The sequence below is a fragment of the Papio anubis genome, chromosome 12 (genome assembly GCF_008728515.1).
Source record: "Papio anubis isolate 15944 chromosome 12, Panubis1.0, whole genome shotgun sequence".
Lineage (NCBI taxonomy): Eukaryota > Metazoa > Chordata > Mammalia > Primates > Cercopithecidae > Papio > Papio anubis.
Window position 1 is genome coordinate 109,954,431 of NC_044987.1, and position 17,013 is coordinate 109,971,443.

At 40.1% G+C, this 17,013-nt stretch overlaps 1 protein-coding gene across 1 annotated transcript; it reads left to right on the forward strand.

Annotated features, from left to right (window-relative positions):
* Nucleotides 1-8,543: 8,543 nt before the first annotated feature.
* On the forward strand, nt 8,544-16,776 carry MS4A2 (membrane spanning 4-domains A2). Its single transcript, XM_003909772.4, has 7 exons — nt 8,544-9,539; nt 10,411-10,540; nt 11,054-11,188; nt 13,444-13,500; nt 14,053-14,214; nt 14,611-14,709; nt 16,544-16,776. The coding sequence occupies exons 1-7, from the start codon at nt 9,484-9,486 to the stop codon at nt 16,640-16,642; spliced, it is 738 nt and encodes a 245-aa protein (XP_003909821.2). The 5' UTR covers nt 8,544-9,483; the 3' UTR covers nt 16,643-16,776.
* The last annotated feature ends 237 nt before the right edge of the window (nt 16,777-17,013 follow it).

A 17,013-nucleotide genomic window follows, 5' to 3' on the forward strand; every position in this document is an offset into this window, starting at 1 on the left:
CTTATTACCTGTATGAACATGGGCAAGTTACCTAATCTCTTTGACCTAGTTTTCCTCATCTGTAAAATAGATGTAATAATAACAACTACTTGGTGAGTTGCTATGAGGGTTAAATGAAAATAAAAAGAAAATGTGATACAGCACCACAGGTACTTGCTAATAATGTTGCTGTTGTGGTTAGTCTTGCTGTTGCTGGTAAAAGCTAAGGTGGGATTGTGGTCAGATGTGCTGGAGAGAGAACAGTGGAAACCTTACTTACACTTCCATTGTGGCTCCTGGTATAACCTCCAACAACTCCAATAGCCATCTTTTCAAGGTGGCAATGTGGCATGAAAACTTCCCTCAGTTCCTCGTTTATAAATCTGCTAAAGCACTTATATTTCTTATTCATACATAGTCAAGATAAATAAAATGTATGAATAAGAAATATAAGCACTTACTGTGTGCATAAATTTATACCCATAATTTACTCTTAGCTACTTGTATATCATATGTGCAAAGGTTCTTCTCTACTTCTTGGCTACTTATATAATAAATATTTCTTTATTTTTTAATCCATTCTGCAGCGGGATAATTAAGGAATCAGAGAGACCGAGGGGTTGAGGAGGAATTATTTAATTATTTAGGTACACCCACCCAGTCGGATTTACATCCAAAGGACTGAGCCCCAAACAAAGAGTCCGGTTACCTTTTAAGCATTTTGTGGGGCTGGGGGAGATCTCTGCAGGGGGAAGCATATTACAGAAGCGAGAAACAAAGACAGTTATTCAACTAAGACATGTATTACATTATTTCTTACTTTTCAAGGAAAAACATGTTTTACGACTTATCTGCCTAGTGACCTTGCAACTGCACAGCTAGAGAAACAGTTTTCACAATGCCTGGGAAAGGGAGAGATAAGGCTCACTAGTCACAGAAAAACAGGCAGTTGATTTTAAAGGACTCCAGCTCTTTCTCTTCTTCAGGGGGAACTGGCTTTTCTCACATACAACTGAGTTTTTGCTTACACATTCTTTAATTTATTTTCATTCCTGTTCCAATTCAACAATCATTTAGGGAGTGCCTACTATGCATCATGTATTGTGCTAAGAGCTTGGCATACAATAGAGAATGATGCATAATCTCTGCTCTTAAATTGTTTGTAGTGGGAGATACAGACCCCTAGAAACACAACGGCTCTGATAGGAAGAGTATAGGAATCTTGAGAAGCACGTAGGACGAGCTTCTAACCAGGTTAGAAGACATGTCAGTGATAACTTTTCAGAACACTTTTCTTCTATACTGAGATCTTAAAGATAACTGAGAGTTAACAGGATGGAAGAAAAGAGGATACATTCAAAGGCCTTTAGGTTAGAAAAAATTTTGAATATTCAAAGAATAAACTAGAGACTTTACTGGGTCTAACTTCAGTGTATAATGGGCAGATGGAAAAATAAAAGTTTGGAGAGAGGTGTACATCACAAGAGATTATAAAATGACAACTCTGTGAGTTTTAAGAAGCAATTGAAAATGTATGCAGGTTCCAGGTGCAGTGGCTCATGCCTGTGATCCCAGCAATTTGGGAGGTCGAGATGGGATCAGGAGTTTGAGACCAGCTTGGCCAATATGGTGAAAACCCATCTCTACTAAAAATACACAAATTAGCTGGGTGTGGTGAAACACGCCTGTAATCCCAGCTACTCAGGAGGCTGAGGCAGGAGAATTGCTTGAACCTGGGAGGCAGAGTTTGCAGTGAACTGATATTGCGCCACTGCACTCCAGCCTGGGCAAGAGTGAGACTCCATTTCAAAAAAAAAAAATTTACACAGGAATGTCCTGAGACTGACTTCTATTGGTTTGTGGAAGTCAGTTTTAAATTTTCAGGGTGCACAGGTCAACATAATTTGGGTAGCTTGAATTTAGCTCTGATGGGAGGATTTACACCACAGAGATGGGAAAAACCACAAGTTTCAGCATTCCTGTGTAGATTTTGCCTGCAGCAAATACTACTGTGTTGTTCAAAAGCTGATTTTGTTTCCCTCATTTCTCCTTTATTTATCATTTAAATGTTTCAGTAAGGAAGATTTGTGTCTTCTCTCATTTGTTTATTAAAGCATTTATATCGTTATGTACTCATGAATATTTATATTATTCTTTTGGTTATGAGCAATATTTATTTTGTTTCTCAAAGTTTTCCAGCTTTGGCCATTGGGAGCTGAGTTGGCTCCTGTGTAGTTTTGACATGCTCCACCCCACCCTCCCCTTTTTAGCACTTTCATATTTTCTGGAACTACAAGATTCTTCATGTTATTTCACCTGCTGCAGACTTAGAATTTTCATTTCTTCAGGGAGCCCTGGTTTCTTTATTTAGAGAACTATGTTTAGAAAACCTGACCTGGGGGCAAGATATGCTCATTGCTACTGTATGTCACTGCTTTTAGGCCTGTCAGGTCTCTGAGCCCAAGCCAAGCCATCGCATCCCCTGTGCACGTATATGCCCAGATGGCCTGAAGTAACTGAAGAATCACAAAAGAAGTGAAAATGCCCTGCCCCGCCTTAACTGATGACATTCCACCACAAAAGAAGTGAAAATGGCCGGTCCTTGCCTTAAGTGATGACATGACCTTGTGAAAGTCCTTTTCCTGGCTCATCCTGGCTCAAAAACTCCCCCACTGAGCACTTTGTGACCCCCCCACCCCCCACCCCCGCTCCTGCCTGCCAGAGAGCAATCCCCCTTTGACTGTAATTTTCCTTTACCTACCCAAATCCTATAAAACGGCCCCACCCTTCTCTCCCTTCGCTGACTCTCTTTTCGGACTCAGCCCGCCTGCACCCAGGTGATTAAACAGCTTTATTGCTCACACAAAGCTTGTTTGGTGGTCTCTTCACATGGATGTGCATGACAAGGCCCTCTTAGGGGACAAAGCTAAGAAATATATGCAAGTACACTACCTATGCACGCACATATCTATATTTATTACCATATGTATGTATGTATCTATCCATCACTCTCTCTTTCTCTCTATCATGAATTCCTACTGATAAATTCTACTCAAATATGGTCACACAGGGTCCATTCTAGCAACCTCCCAACCTTGCTTATTTATAACCTATTTTCTGAATATGTAAATCTGGCAACAATTTCCACAATTTATTTCCTTACCTGTTTAATGTTAGTACACATGTAAATTCATTTCAGAATTGCTAACCAGTATTTTTGTAAGAAATAAATTTACCACCTAGAGTACACTGTTTGTGTATAGTTCTTTTTATCCTCAGCTTTAAGGTATGCAGTCAAAGTAGTTGTTTTTTTTTTTTTTTTTTTTTTTTTTGAGACGGAGTCTCGCTCTGTCACCCAGGCTGGAGTGCAGTGGCCGGATCTCAGCTCACTGCAAGCTCCGCCTCCCGGGTTCACGCCATTCTCCTGCCTCAGCCTCCAGAGTAGCTGGGACTACAGGCGCCCGCCACCTCGCCCGGCTAGTTTTTTTGTATTTTTTAGTAGAGACGGGGTTTCACCGGGTTAGCCAGGATGGTCTCGATCTCCTGACCTTGTGATCCGCCCGTCTCGGCCTCCCAAAGTGCTGGGATTACAGGCTTGAGCCACCGCGCCCGGCCAGTAGTTGTTTTTTATAAATAATTAGGCCAGCTCCTTTTAACCTCTACCTCTTTCAATGAGGTTGGCATGCATTTCTAAAGTTGTTTAATTTATTTTTCACAGCTTAAATTTCACCCTGCATTCCACAGGTATCTTGGTTAATTTTTATTTTAAAGTAACATACAGTAAAGTTCATTATTTGCATAACACCATTTTATCAGTTTTAACAAAACATAGAGTTATGTATTCACAGTACCATACAAAGCCGTTTCATCATCCTAAGAGTTCCCTTCTGTAATCTCTTACAACAACAGTGTAAAGTTGGACAATAAACTTCTCTCCCCACCCCAAACTCTGGTAACAACAAAACTATTTTCCATATGAATAGATATACAGATATAGTCTTTTCATATGATATTTTGGAAAAGACTATGTCTATATATCTATTCATATGGAGGCAGTAGGGTGAGAAGAAGTGAAGGCAGAAATCCAGTCATGAAGGGTATAGTGGGCCAATTAAGACTAATCTTTCATAAAGCAATGGGTGTTATTGAATGGATTTCAGAGGATGGTGATACTACTAATAATGCAAATTTGAAAGGTCACTATGGCTGCATTATGAATAACAGTTTTGAGAGGGCTGGTACATAAGTGAATATGTAAAAAAGAAACCCAGTAAGAATGGTATTAACAGTGTAAAGTTGGACAATAATATGAGCTTGGAATCCAACAAGTATACAAAATCAAGACAGTTTTAGAATTGGGAAAATTTGAGACTAAAATGATGGTGTTAGGAAAGCTAGATATCTACATGGAAAAAAGTGATATTGGACCCTTATACCATTTACATAAATTAACTCAAAATGAATTAGAGACTTAAATGTAAGATCTGAGACGATGAAAATTCTAAAAGAAAACCTAGGGAAATCTCCTTGACATTGGTCTTGGCAATAATTTTTTTGATAAGACACCAAAAGCACAGATGACAAAAGCAAAAATAAATAAGTGGAGTCACATCAAACTAAAAAGTTTCTGCATAGCAAAGGAAACTAACAAATGAAAAGTCAATATATAGAATGGGAGAAAATATTTGCAAGCCATTTATCCGATAAAAGGTAAATATGCAAAATATGTAAGGAATTGCTACAATTCAGAAGAAAAAAACCACATAACCTTATTTTTAAAAATGGGCAAATGACCTGAACAGGGATTTTTCTAAAGAAGACATACACATGGCCAACAGCTATATAAAACATGCTGAACATTACTAATTACTAGAGAAATACAAATCAAAACTATAATGAGCTATCACCTCACAGCTGTTAGAACAGCTATTATCAAAAAGGCCAAAGATAGCAAGTGTTGACCAAGGTATAGAGAAAAGCAAACCCTTGTACACTGTTGGTAGGAACATAAATTGGTACAGCCATAGGGAAAACAGTATGGGGCTTTCTTAAAAGTTAAAAATAGGTCCAGCAATCCCGCTTCTGGTATATATCCAAAGGAACTGAAATCAGTGTGCTCAAGAGATACCTGCACTGCCACGTTCATTGCAGCAATATTTACAATGGCCAAGGTATGAAAACATCCTAACTATCTGTGGACAGATAAATAGATAAAGAAAATGTGGAATACATATATAGTGGAATATATTTTTTAGTGATAAAAAGGAAGGAAATCCTTCCATTTGTGACAACACGAATGGAACTGGAAGTCATTATGCTAAGTGAAATAAGCTAGGCGCAGAAAAACAAATACTGTATGAGCTCAGTGAACCCCAAAAAATTTGAACTAACAAACGCAGAGAGTAGAATGATGATTATCAGAGACTAGGGAGCAGGGGACAGGAGGGAAGTTAGGCCAAAGGGTACAAAACTTCAGTTACAAGATAAACAGGAGTTTTGAGCAGCGAGATCCAGGGACAGAGTCTCAGCTTCCCGCTGCGCTGCTGCTGCCTAGAGACAGCTGAACCCCTGTCCGCCCTACTTCCACCTACTCCGGACACAGAGCATCCAGTCATGGAAGACAGTTGAGGCAGAGCCAGTGCCTTGGGCAGCCCTCAGAAAAATCAGAACATATGGTTCTCTTTTTCTTTCCCTTCTCAGGGAGCTGGGGTTTTTTTTTTTGGAAAGGGGGCAGTTGTGGTTCAGTGTTGTTCTGTTTGTTTTGCTTACTTGCTTTGCCCTGAGATGGGAGGGGGGAATGTGGCATGTACTAGCTTGCTATTCAAACTGCAGCCTTTGTTCTTAATGATGCCCATGTGTCTAGGGTATGCCAGGTTCTGTCTGCCCTTGCCTGAGATAGGCAAGACAGAAGCAAATGCCACAGCAGTCCCCAGAAAAATTAGAATGCTGGACTTATGGCCCAGTGTTTTCATTCCTTCACCAAGGAGAAGCTTGAGGAATCGCCACACCGTTTTCCACAATGGTTGAACTAATTTACACTCCCACCAACAGTCTAAAAGTGTTCCTATTTCTCTGCATCCTTGCCAGCATCTGTTCAGTTTCCAGACTTTTTAATCATCACCATTCTAACGCGTGCAAGATGGTATCTCATTGTGGTTTTGATTTGCATTTCTCTAATGACCGGTGATGATGAGCTTTTTTACATATGTTTGTTGGTCACATAAATGTCTTATTTTGAGAAGTGTCCGTTCATATCCTTTGCCCACTTTTTGATGGGGTTGTTTATTTTTTTCTTGTAAATTTGTTTAAGTTCCTTGTAGATTCTGGATAGTAGACTTTTGTCAGATGGATAGATTGCAAAAATTTTCTCCCATTCTGTAGGTTGCCAGTTCACTCAGATGATAGTTTCTTTTGCTGAACAGAAGCTCTTTAGTTTAATTAGATCCCATTTGTCAATTTTGCCTTTTGTTGCATTTGCTTTTGGTGTTTAGTCATGAAGTCTTTGCCCATGCCTATGTCCTGAATGGTATTGCCTAGGTTTTCTTCTAGGGTTTTTATGGTTTTAGGTTTTACTTTTAAGGCTTTAATCTGAGATAGTATAAATTTCAACTTGTAACATGCAAATTCATACATATTTATTTCAATGCTCAATGTAGAGCATTCAGTTTGAGAAAACAATTGCTCATGTGGGATACAAAAGCAAATTTTTTGTAAGTTTCAAGAAATAAATCTAGTATGTAACTGAAAGAGGAAACCTTGCTTGTCAAAGAGGAAGCCAGAGATGTGGGGTGGGTGAAACACGTGTGCAAAGACCGTGCTAGAGGAGGAAAGATACATGGTAGGGAAGGGGTGTTAACTCTGTTATCTCTTCCTTTCAGGTAGCAGCATGGTTAAAACTCATCTTGATAATTTTGCCTCAGCAAAAAAGCCAGTCATTTTGTCATATGTTTCAATGTTATTATTGTGAAAGATGACAAAACATGACTGTAGGGAACCAAAGTGTAGGCATAGAAGATAATAAGTAACTTACGAAGGGGCAAGGAGGTGGTTGTGAAAATTGGAATAGGAAACAATTTGGAGTCCATAAGGTATGACAGGTTCTGATTTGCATTTTGCAAGGTTCTGTTGACAATTCTCACAAAATAGCATCGTGTGCAAACACCAAAGACCATCTTCAGTTTGTTTCCAGTCTAAATCTCAACTTCAATTCCTGATTATTTGCTGCACAAATAATGAACTACTATAAACTACTAGGAAAGGCCACACAGAACCATGACTTCAGGACTTTGCCCAGCAGGTGTGGGGTAATTTCACTAAGAAAGAGGCAATAAGGCTGGGTGTGGTGGCTCACGCCTGTAATCCCAGCACTTTGGGAGGCCGAGGCGGGTGGATCACCTGAGGTCGGCAGTTCCATCCAGCCTGACCAACATGGAGAAACCCTGTCTCTACTAAAAACAGAATATTATCCGGGCGTGGTGGCGCATGCCTGTAATTCCAGCTACTCCGGAGGCTGAGGCAGGCGAATCACTTGAATCCAGAAGGCGGAGGTTGCGGTGAGCCGAGATCGCGCCACTACACTCCAGCTTGGGCAATAAGAGCGAAACTCCATTAAAAAAAAAAAAGAAAAGAAAGAAAAAGAAAAAGAAAGAAAGATAAAATGAAAATTCGTGGCCGGGTGCAGTGGCTCACTCCTGCTTTGGGAGGCCGAGGTGAATGAGTCACCTGAGGCTAGGAGTTCCAGACCAGCCTGGCCAACATGGTGAAACCCCGTCTCTACTAAAAATTCAAAAAATTTAGCCGCGTGTAGCTGCACACTCCTGTAGTCCCAGCTACTCGGGAGGCTGAAGCAGGAGAATTGCTTGAATCTGGGAGGCAGAGGCTGCAGTGAGCTGAGATCGTGCCATTGCACTCCAGCCTGGGTGACAGTGAGACTCTGTCTCAAAAAAAAGAAAAACAAGCAAATAGAAAAATGTTGACGCTATCATTTCAATTTTAAGTCTGGACTCAAATGTTACCTTCTCTGGGAATTCCTTCCCTGAACTCTACATATCCCCTATCAGGTAGAATTGTTATACCCTTCTATGTGTTCCAACATCCTCTAGCCTCCAACATATTGGGTAATAATATATCATTTATTTTTGTTCTGTTCTGCTTGATTGTGGACTAGAAGGACCTGGGATTTTGGCATTCATCTGTGCATGCACAGTGATACGGGCAATGCCTGGCATGGAACATTAAGTTCTTTTTGGATGAACGTGTAAGTGAGTAATGTCTATTCCTTAATTCCAATAGCACCTTGGTTATGTCCACCAATTCCTGAAGACACCATGGGAAGATGACACCTGAGTTAATAAACTTGGCTACAAAAGCTATACAAATATGTCTTTTAGTATCCTCTGTTTATGTAAATATCTTAGCTTTCAACAAAAAAATTTTCTTTTTCACATTCCCCCCAAAAAAACCACACATGATTAGAGGTGTGATTTTTAGTATCTTAAATATTATTGAAGAGCCATTCAAGGTTATGTTTATAAATAAACTGAAACAAAAGAGATTAAAACCTTCTCTGAATCTTATCTGTACTGATTTTGCTATGGTCTAGCTAGTTATGGTATTACAATGATCACATGGTTTAGCCCTGATTCTAACTTAGGCATACTATTCAGTCCAATGCTGTTTAGATTTGCTCGTGGGATTTGTTATAAAGTTCATGCCTCTCAGTGTTTTCACTGTCCCATTCTTGCCACTGTAAAGATCTAAGCACCATCAGTCTAATAATTTAGCAGACAAGGGAGTCTTCTTAGCTTTTACACACTATCAGGTATGGTTCACAGCAGTTACAATGCAGCCGGTTGTATTTCCAAGACCATCTACTGCAGAGAATCATTTAAACAGTTTCTAAAAGACAGAAAGAGAGAGAAAGATGATAGATATTAACATCATAGACGGATCTGGAGATTCAGAGACTAACACACACTCACTCACATACAAAAACAGCACTTCAGTTTTGGGTCTATGTGTGAAACCAAGTATGCCTTAAACAAGGAAGACAAGCTTTTCAGAAGTGCAGTTGGATAACTTCTGCCATAGAAATGGCTGAATTAGGACACAAGGGGGGAAAATTCCAGAAGAAGGGCACATCTCTTTCTTTTCTGCAGTTCGTTCTCACCTTCTCAACTCCTAGTAAAACGTCTGGTTTTCAGGTTCTGTAAATCCTGCTAGTCTCAGGCAAAATTATGCTCAGGAGTCTCAAATTTTCTTATTTCATATGAGTCTTTATTTAGTAGACTTCTCAATTTTTCTATTCATTACAAGTAAAAGCCTGTTGATCTTAATCAGCCAGGAAACTTATCTGTCTGGCAAATGACATATGTATAAAGATAATCATCAATGTCATGAGTTAACCCATTTCAACTGCCTATTCAGAGCATGCAGCAAGAGGAAATCCACCAAGTCGCAATATAACAATATTCTTTACTCCTGGATAGCTCAGTTAATGAAAAAATGGACACGGAAAATAGTAGGAGAGCAAATCTTTCTCTCCCACAAGAGCCGTCCAGGTAGGTACAGGGTATTATTTTTTTCTACTCTCAGTCACTTAGCAGCAGGGGAAGTCATAGTCACAGTGCTTAGGAGATGAAACTTTATTGATTTAGGCATGGATTCATCTAGTTTAATTAATATATTGGGTATGAGGAAGCTACTTGCCGTACTTTCCAAGAGATTCTCTCTCCCTGAAGAGGAACACTTTTACTCAGCTTGTAAAGTGGAAGTAACAGATTTTCTCACATTAGAAGCTCATTTTCTGGGTATGAGACAGGAGAGTTCATACTAGGTATGTAGATCTCTTGCTTCTGTGTCTGATATGTGCTGCGGGACACATATCCTTCACACATGCTTTTGTAAATACTTTATAAAATAACCTGCTTCTTGGTTGGTCTTTATGATCCATAAACTGTGGGATGCTTCTTTGAAGATGAAAATAGTAAGAGCCCCATCGAGCCATTCAAAGTCATCCCTTCATTGCATTCTGTGTACATGAAGTTGGAGTTTGTTACTGACATAATATATTCAGATACATTTCTATGTTAAAAGGATTGTGAGATGCATAGGTAACTGTGTTTATTTTCAGTTTTACTTATCAACATAGATGAATGAGAAAGAACTTGAAAGTAACACTAGATTAAGAACAGGAAAATTTGGCATGGATTTTGTTCCATTTTGTCCCATCTAATCACTTGGAGAGTGTTCAGGTGTTCTTGGTCAGTTACTTGGATGCTCTGAGTTTTAGTTTCTTAGTAATTACAACGAAGATTTGAGTTACAGGATGGCTTTGAAAAAATAAACAAAACTCCCCTTTCTGTCAGTCAAGGATGTTGCACAGGGAGTTAGAGAATGTTCTTATGACTGAATTGCTTTTAAATTTCACAGTGTGCCTGCATTGGAAGTCTTGGCAGTACCTCCCCAGGAAGAATCTTCAGGCGGACTATCGAAGTCGGCCTCATCCCCACCACAGCATACATGGCTGACAGTTTTGAAAAAAGAGCAGGAGTTCCTGGGGGTGAGTGAGCCTCCTCCAACTTTGACTCTAGTAAGGGTTGGGTCTAGAAAAGAATACTGAGTTGCATCAACTGTTTTCCCACTTGGATTCATGAGAGGTGGCAGGTCCTCTAAAAAACATGGTAGATAAAGAGTTGATACTAACTGGGCCCTTTTGGGAACAGAGAAGCATTTCCTCAAAAAGACTTTAAATTGCTAGGATGAGAATGGCCAATAGGAGTGAAGGATTCATCATCTTTATCATTACTTAGACGTAAAGAACAATTACTGATGTTCAACATGACTACGTACATAAAGGCGCATGGAGAAAGTATTGGCCATCCATACATTAGGTAGTGCTTGTATCAATTCCTATAGTGGCCAGGGTATCCTGGAAAATCTTACATGTGGATCACCTTCTCAGGACAGTCTAGGACACTAAAGCAGTTTCTCATGTTCGGCCTCTATTATTAAAAAATGATACAATCTTGGGAAAATATTTTGATTTTCATGAAATTCATGTGTTTTTCTATAGGTAACACAAATTCTGATCGGTATGATATGCCTGTGTTTTGGAACAGTTGTCTGCTCTGTACTTGATATTTCACACATTGAGGGAGACATTTTTTCATCATTTAAAGCAGGTTATCCATTCTGGGGAGCCATACTTGTGAGTATATATCTATAATAGTTTCTGAAATAACACTGAACATAGGTCTCTCTCTTGCTAAGAACTAACCAGTTATTTCCAGTATTAAGATGATATTTATAATTCCTAACATAGATATGCTCATTAACAACAACAAAACATTCTTTTTATAATTAACGTTGGGTTAAACATTTAGCCCACAGTTTTATCCGATGAGAAACCTGAATCTAATGCAAGTTAAATGACTTGCCTAAGGGACACTTGGCTGATAGTAACTGAACCTAAACTTTCAGAATTCAACTCCAAGAACATATCTCTAGCACTATTCATCAATAAAGTTATATGAAAGTCATCTAAAAATAATAACAGAGGCTGAGCATGGTGGCTCACGCCTATAATCCCAGCACTTTGGGAGGCTGAGGTGGGTGGATCACCTGAGGTTAGGAGTTCGAGACCAGCCTGGCCAACATGGTGAAACCTCGTCTCTACTAAATATAAAAAATTAGCTGAGTGTGATAGTGCATGACTGTAATCCCAGCTACTTGAGAGGCTGAGGCAGGAGACTTGTTTGAACCTGGGAGGCAGAGGTTGCAGTGAGCGGAGATTGAGCCGTTGCACTCCAGCCTGGGCAATAAGAGCAAAACTCTGTCTCAAAATAATAATAATAGAAAATAAAGTTATCTTCATGAAAAATGAGGAAAGAGATTGCTGGGCTGAGAAAAATTAAGATCAATGGGCACATGGTGACCTTCCATGCCCTAGAAACTTTCAGGTATTTTTCTCGTGGTATCTCTTTTACTCGTTGTTCTATGTGGAAAAACAGGTGGATGAGTGAGATAATAAGGTATCTAACTTTTTAAAGGTCTAATTGACGTATAATAAATTGCAAGTATTTCAGGTGTACAATTTGCTAACCTTTGACACACATAGACACACACGAAAACATCACCACATTAATACAATGTATGTATCCATAATTTCCGAAAGCTTCCCTGTGTATCTTTGTAATTCTTTCTTCCTCCCTCCACTCCTTCTCCTCTCATCTCCAAGAAACCATTGATCTGCTTTCTGTGAATATAAATTAACTTGCATTTTTTATATAAGTATGTTCTCTTTACTGTTTGTCTTCCTTCGCTGCACAGTTATTTTGAGATTATTCATGTTTTTTCATTATATCGACACTTCATTCATGAGAATATATTTTAATTCTAAACTATATCACATTCACTTTGCATTCTGCTAAATCCTTAGTGCTCAGATGACTTGTTCAGGACTCTCCTTGAACCTCTACCTCTGTTATAATTGAAACTTGTATCTACTGTCTTTTTATTTCAAACATAGCTTATTAAGTGTCTCTCAACCCATCAAACTCACAATCTGAGTCTTTAGGAGATTGCTTTGAATTTGTGCTATTGACTTATATTTATATCAAATATGTAAATGTTTGGTAAAAATATCATCATGTACATTTTCATAATTACTCTATATTCACATGATATATGTCAAACTCTGGAAATATGCATGCCACAAACACATGTTTCTTGCCTAGAGGAGCTGATGGAAGATGCACATACAAATAGACAATTGCAATAGAACGAGAGTGGTGGTCTAACAGATTCATGCCCCTGATGTTGCTGGACGTTGCTACTCCAAGAGTAACCCCTGCATTGTCAGGGTTAGCATCTCCTGGGAGTCTCATGTAAATGAAGAATTTCATGCTCCATCCAGGACCTAATGAATAAGAATCTGCATTTTAGCAAGACCCTCACATGATTCATATACACTTTTTTTTCTTTTAGACGGAGTCTCACTCTTTTCGCCCAGGCTGGAGTGCAGTGGCATGATCTTGGCTCACTGCAACCTCCACCTCCCGGGTTCAAGCGATTCTCCTGTCTCAGCCTCCCTAATAGCTGGGACTACAGGCACAGGCCACCATGCCTGGCTAATTTTTGTATTTTTAGTAGAGATGGGGTTTTGCCATATTCGTCAGGCTGGTCTCGAAATCCTGACCTCAGGTGATCCCCCCGCCTCGGCCTCCCAAAGTGCTGGGATTACAGACATGCGCCACTACACCCAGCCTTATTCGTATACACATTTACTTTTGAGGAGCACTCTACAGAAACTAAGAATAAGGAAATACTGGGTTCACAGGTGACATTACTAAGTAACTTTATCAAGTACCCCAAATTGTACCTATGTTTGGAAGATGGGGTTAAAAAGGACACATTGAAAATGAGAAACTCATTGTGGCTCTTTTTTTCCTCCTTTTTGAACAGTTTTCTATTTCTGGAATGTTGTCAATTTTATCTGAAAGGAGAAATGCCACATATCTGGTGAGTTGCCTGTTTCTGTCTTTGTCCCTCTTTGAAAAGGTAAGAAGAATGGAGTTTGAGGAGTCTTAAGGGAAACATGTCTTTGTCTCCTATATTACCAGTGAATGTGGATATATGACTTTGTTTCAATCTATTTTGTGTCCTGGGGCTTTTTGCAACAGAAGTTGGATGTAATCATTAGAAACATAAATTGCACCATTTAACATACAATGAAATTTATGTTTACCTTGATGCTCGTGCTAAAAAAAAGTGTCGCCACAATGGCATTGTCCTTGTAGTTATATTCACATGATCAAATAAATAATTAGTTTTCAATTAAGAAGAAGATTTGAGGAAAGACCATACGTGTCCATGTGGTTCCTGAATGCAGTCCAGCGAGAAAGAAATATACGCTCATTAAACAATGCGGCCATTTTCAGGGCTTCCCTTTTTAACCAAAATTTGGAAGCAATGTGGAATTTACTGAATGCATCCAGCCCTGAGATGAAGATAGGTTTATTGAATGTGCCAGCAAGTGCAGGCCCAGGTCTGAGTGTTCCTTATTATCATCAGGCGAGAGGAAGCCTGGGAGCAAACACTGCCAGCAGCATAGCTGGGGCAACAGGAATTACCATCCTGATCGTCAACCTGAAGAAGAGCTCGGCTTATATCCACATCCACAGTTGCCAGAAATATTTTGGGACCGAAAAGTGCTTTATGGCTTCCTTTTCTGCTGTATGTATTTTTTTGTGTGGGAAGACTAAGATTCTGGGTCCTAATGTAAGTAAGAAGCTGTCTTTTCTTGTTCCATGAACACCATCCTTTTCTGTAACCTCCATTACATCATATAGTGTTCTGTAAATTCACACAGTCCAGGGAGATGCTGGCTGCCCGCTCCCCTCAACCCAGGCAAATTCCTTGGGGTTAAAGTTATCTACTACAAGTAACCATCTCTGGGTTTTCCTGTGTCTCTCTGTGTGTGTGTGTGTGTGTGTGTGTGTGTGTGTGTGTGTGACTTTAGAAGGACTGGTCAGATGATGGGGAGATGAAAGCAGGAGATGCTATAAGAAAATAAACTTTTGGGGCACCTACCACGTGACTCTTTGTTTATCGTTTGTTGCTGTTCAATAGGAAATGGTAGTGATGATGCTGTTTCTCACCATTCTGGGACTTGGTAGTGCTCTGTCACTCACCATCTATGGAGCTGGGGAAGAACTCAAAGGAAATAAGGTAGGTAGAAGCCTGATATAAAATCCTGAATGACAGGTTAAAGAATTGGAGCTTTATTCCTTAAAAATATGGGCTGGGTTTTCTGAAACATTTCTTCCAGAAAATAGTTTCTCCAAGTTTTATTATTTTGGTTTCCAAATCTCACATTTTAAATCACATTTTATACTCATAAGTAGCACACATTTCATAGTATATCCATCTGAATGAGGGTTGGGAAAATAGGATCTGTATAATATTAGAAAATATGGATGCCTTAAAGTGTGTGGAGCATGAGAGACGAATGTGCAGGAGGCTTGTGAGGAGGTATCTGGCCTTGTTTTCTGCCCCAGAAGTAGCCGCCTATTCCTGTTTCTGTTTTGTTTTTTTTGTTTTTTTTTGAGACGTAGTCTCGCTCTGTCGCCCGGGCTGGAGTGCAGTGGCCGGATCTCAGCTCACTGCAAGCTCCGCCTCCCGGGTTTACGCCATTCTCCTGCCTCAGCCTCCGAGTAGCTGGGACTATAGGCGCCCGCCACCGCGCCCGGCTAGTTTTTTGTATTTTTTTTTGTAGAGACGGGGTTTCACCATGTTAGCCAGTATGGTCTCGATCTCCTGACCTCGGGATCCGCCCGTCTGGGCCTCCCAAAGTCCTGGGATTACAGGCTTGAGCCACCGCGCCCGGCCTCCTGTTTCTGTTTTATTCCTTTATTTCTTGACGTTTCCTTTCCAACTTGCTCTAAAACCTCACCTCAATATTCTTTCCTTTCTGATTCATGACTACCAACTGTTTCCACTTGCCTCACCCGTCCATTATACCTTTGATGAGAACCACTAGCACCTGGTGCTCCCGTACTTGCCCAGATCTGATGGATGAAACATACTCTTTCCACCTGTCCACTTTCCTGAGGCATTTAAGTCTAGCCACCTTTTAAAATCACTCTCCTCCAGGCTGGGCACGGTGGCTCACGCCTGTAATCCCAGCACTTTGTGAGGCCGAGAAGGGTGGATCATTTGAAGTCAGGAGTTCAAAACCAGCCTGGCCAAATGGCGAAACCAAATCTCTACTAAAAAATACAACAAAACAAAACAACAACAATGAAAACAAAAAAGGAAACATTAGCCCAGTGTGTTGGCAGGTTCCTGAGGTTTCAGCTCTCCAGGAGGCTGATGCAGGATAATCGCTTGAGCCCAAGAGGTGGAGGTTAAGTGAGCCGAGATCATGCCACTGCATCCCAGCCCGGGTGACAGAGCCAGACTTGGTCTTTAAAAAAAAAAAAAAAAAAGTAGCCAGGCCAGTGGCTCATGCCTATAATCCCAGCACTTTGGGAGGCTAAAGCCGGAGAATCATTTGAGGTCACGAACTGGAGACCAGCCTGGCCAACATGGTGAAACCCCGTTTCTACTAAAAATACAAAACTTAGCAGGGCATGGGGATGCACGCCTGTAATTTCAGCTACTCATGAGGCTGAAGCAGGAGAATTGCTTGAACCCGGGAGGCAGAAGTTGCAGTGAGCCGAGATCGTGGCCACTGCACTCCAGCCTGGGTGACATAGTGAGACTCCGTCTCAAAAGAAAAAAAACAAAACAAATCACTCTCTTCCAAAGATAGATAAATAAGACAGCAGATATACTAAGGAATAACCTCACCAACTTGTCATCGACTGACATGATTTCTTTTGGGCCCACTTAGCCAGCCAGTCTGGTTTGGTTTTCTGGAACTGAAAGAAATAATTAGAGTGTAATGACAGAGAGTGTGAGAGTCAGAAAGACAAAAGTAGATGAGATAAGTCTCTTGAGCAAGACTTCTAGGGATGGGAAATTTGTGGTGATTGATATGAAATGATTTTTCCCTTATCAGGTTCCAGATGATCGTGTTTATGAAGAATTAAATATATATTCAGCTATTTACAGTGAGTTAGAAGATCGAGGGGAAATGTCTCCTCCCACTGATTCATAAGAATCACATGTCCAGAACACTCTGATTCACAGCCAAGAATCCAGAAGGCCAAGGTCTTGTTAAGGGGCTACTGGAAAAATTTCTATTCTCTCCACAAGCCTGCCAATTTTACATTAGATTTATTCGCCAGATGAGAATATTTTGTTTTTGTTGCTTCTGTTCCCCTTAATATTCTCCTTCCATTTGTAGATATGATAGACTCCTATTTTTCTTGTTTTATATTATGACTTCACACACCTCTCTGCTGGAAAGCCAACATGTAATAAGCAAGATTTAACTGTTTGATTATAACTGTGCAAATACAGAACACAAGAAGGCTGGCTGAAAGTTGAGTTAAACTTTGACAGTTCCATAATATTTGGTTCTTAGGG

Excerpts from the sequence above, each read along its gene's own strand:
- MS4A2 (XM_003909772.4), top strand. The coding sequence starts at position 9,484 with ATGGACACGGAAAATAGTAGGAGAGCAAATCTTTCTCTCCCACAAGAG. Across the intron at positions 9,540-10,410 it reads CTCCCACAAGAGCCGTCCAG|TGTGCCTGCATTGGAAGTCT; the intron begins GTAGGTACAGGG and ends TAAATTTCACAG. Across the intron at positions 14,710-16,543 it reads AAGAACTCAAAGGAAATAAG|GTTCCAGATGATCGTGTTTA; the intron begins GTAGGTAGAAGC and ends TTCCCTTATCAG.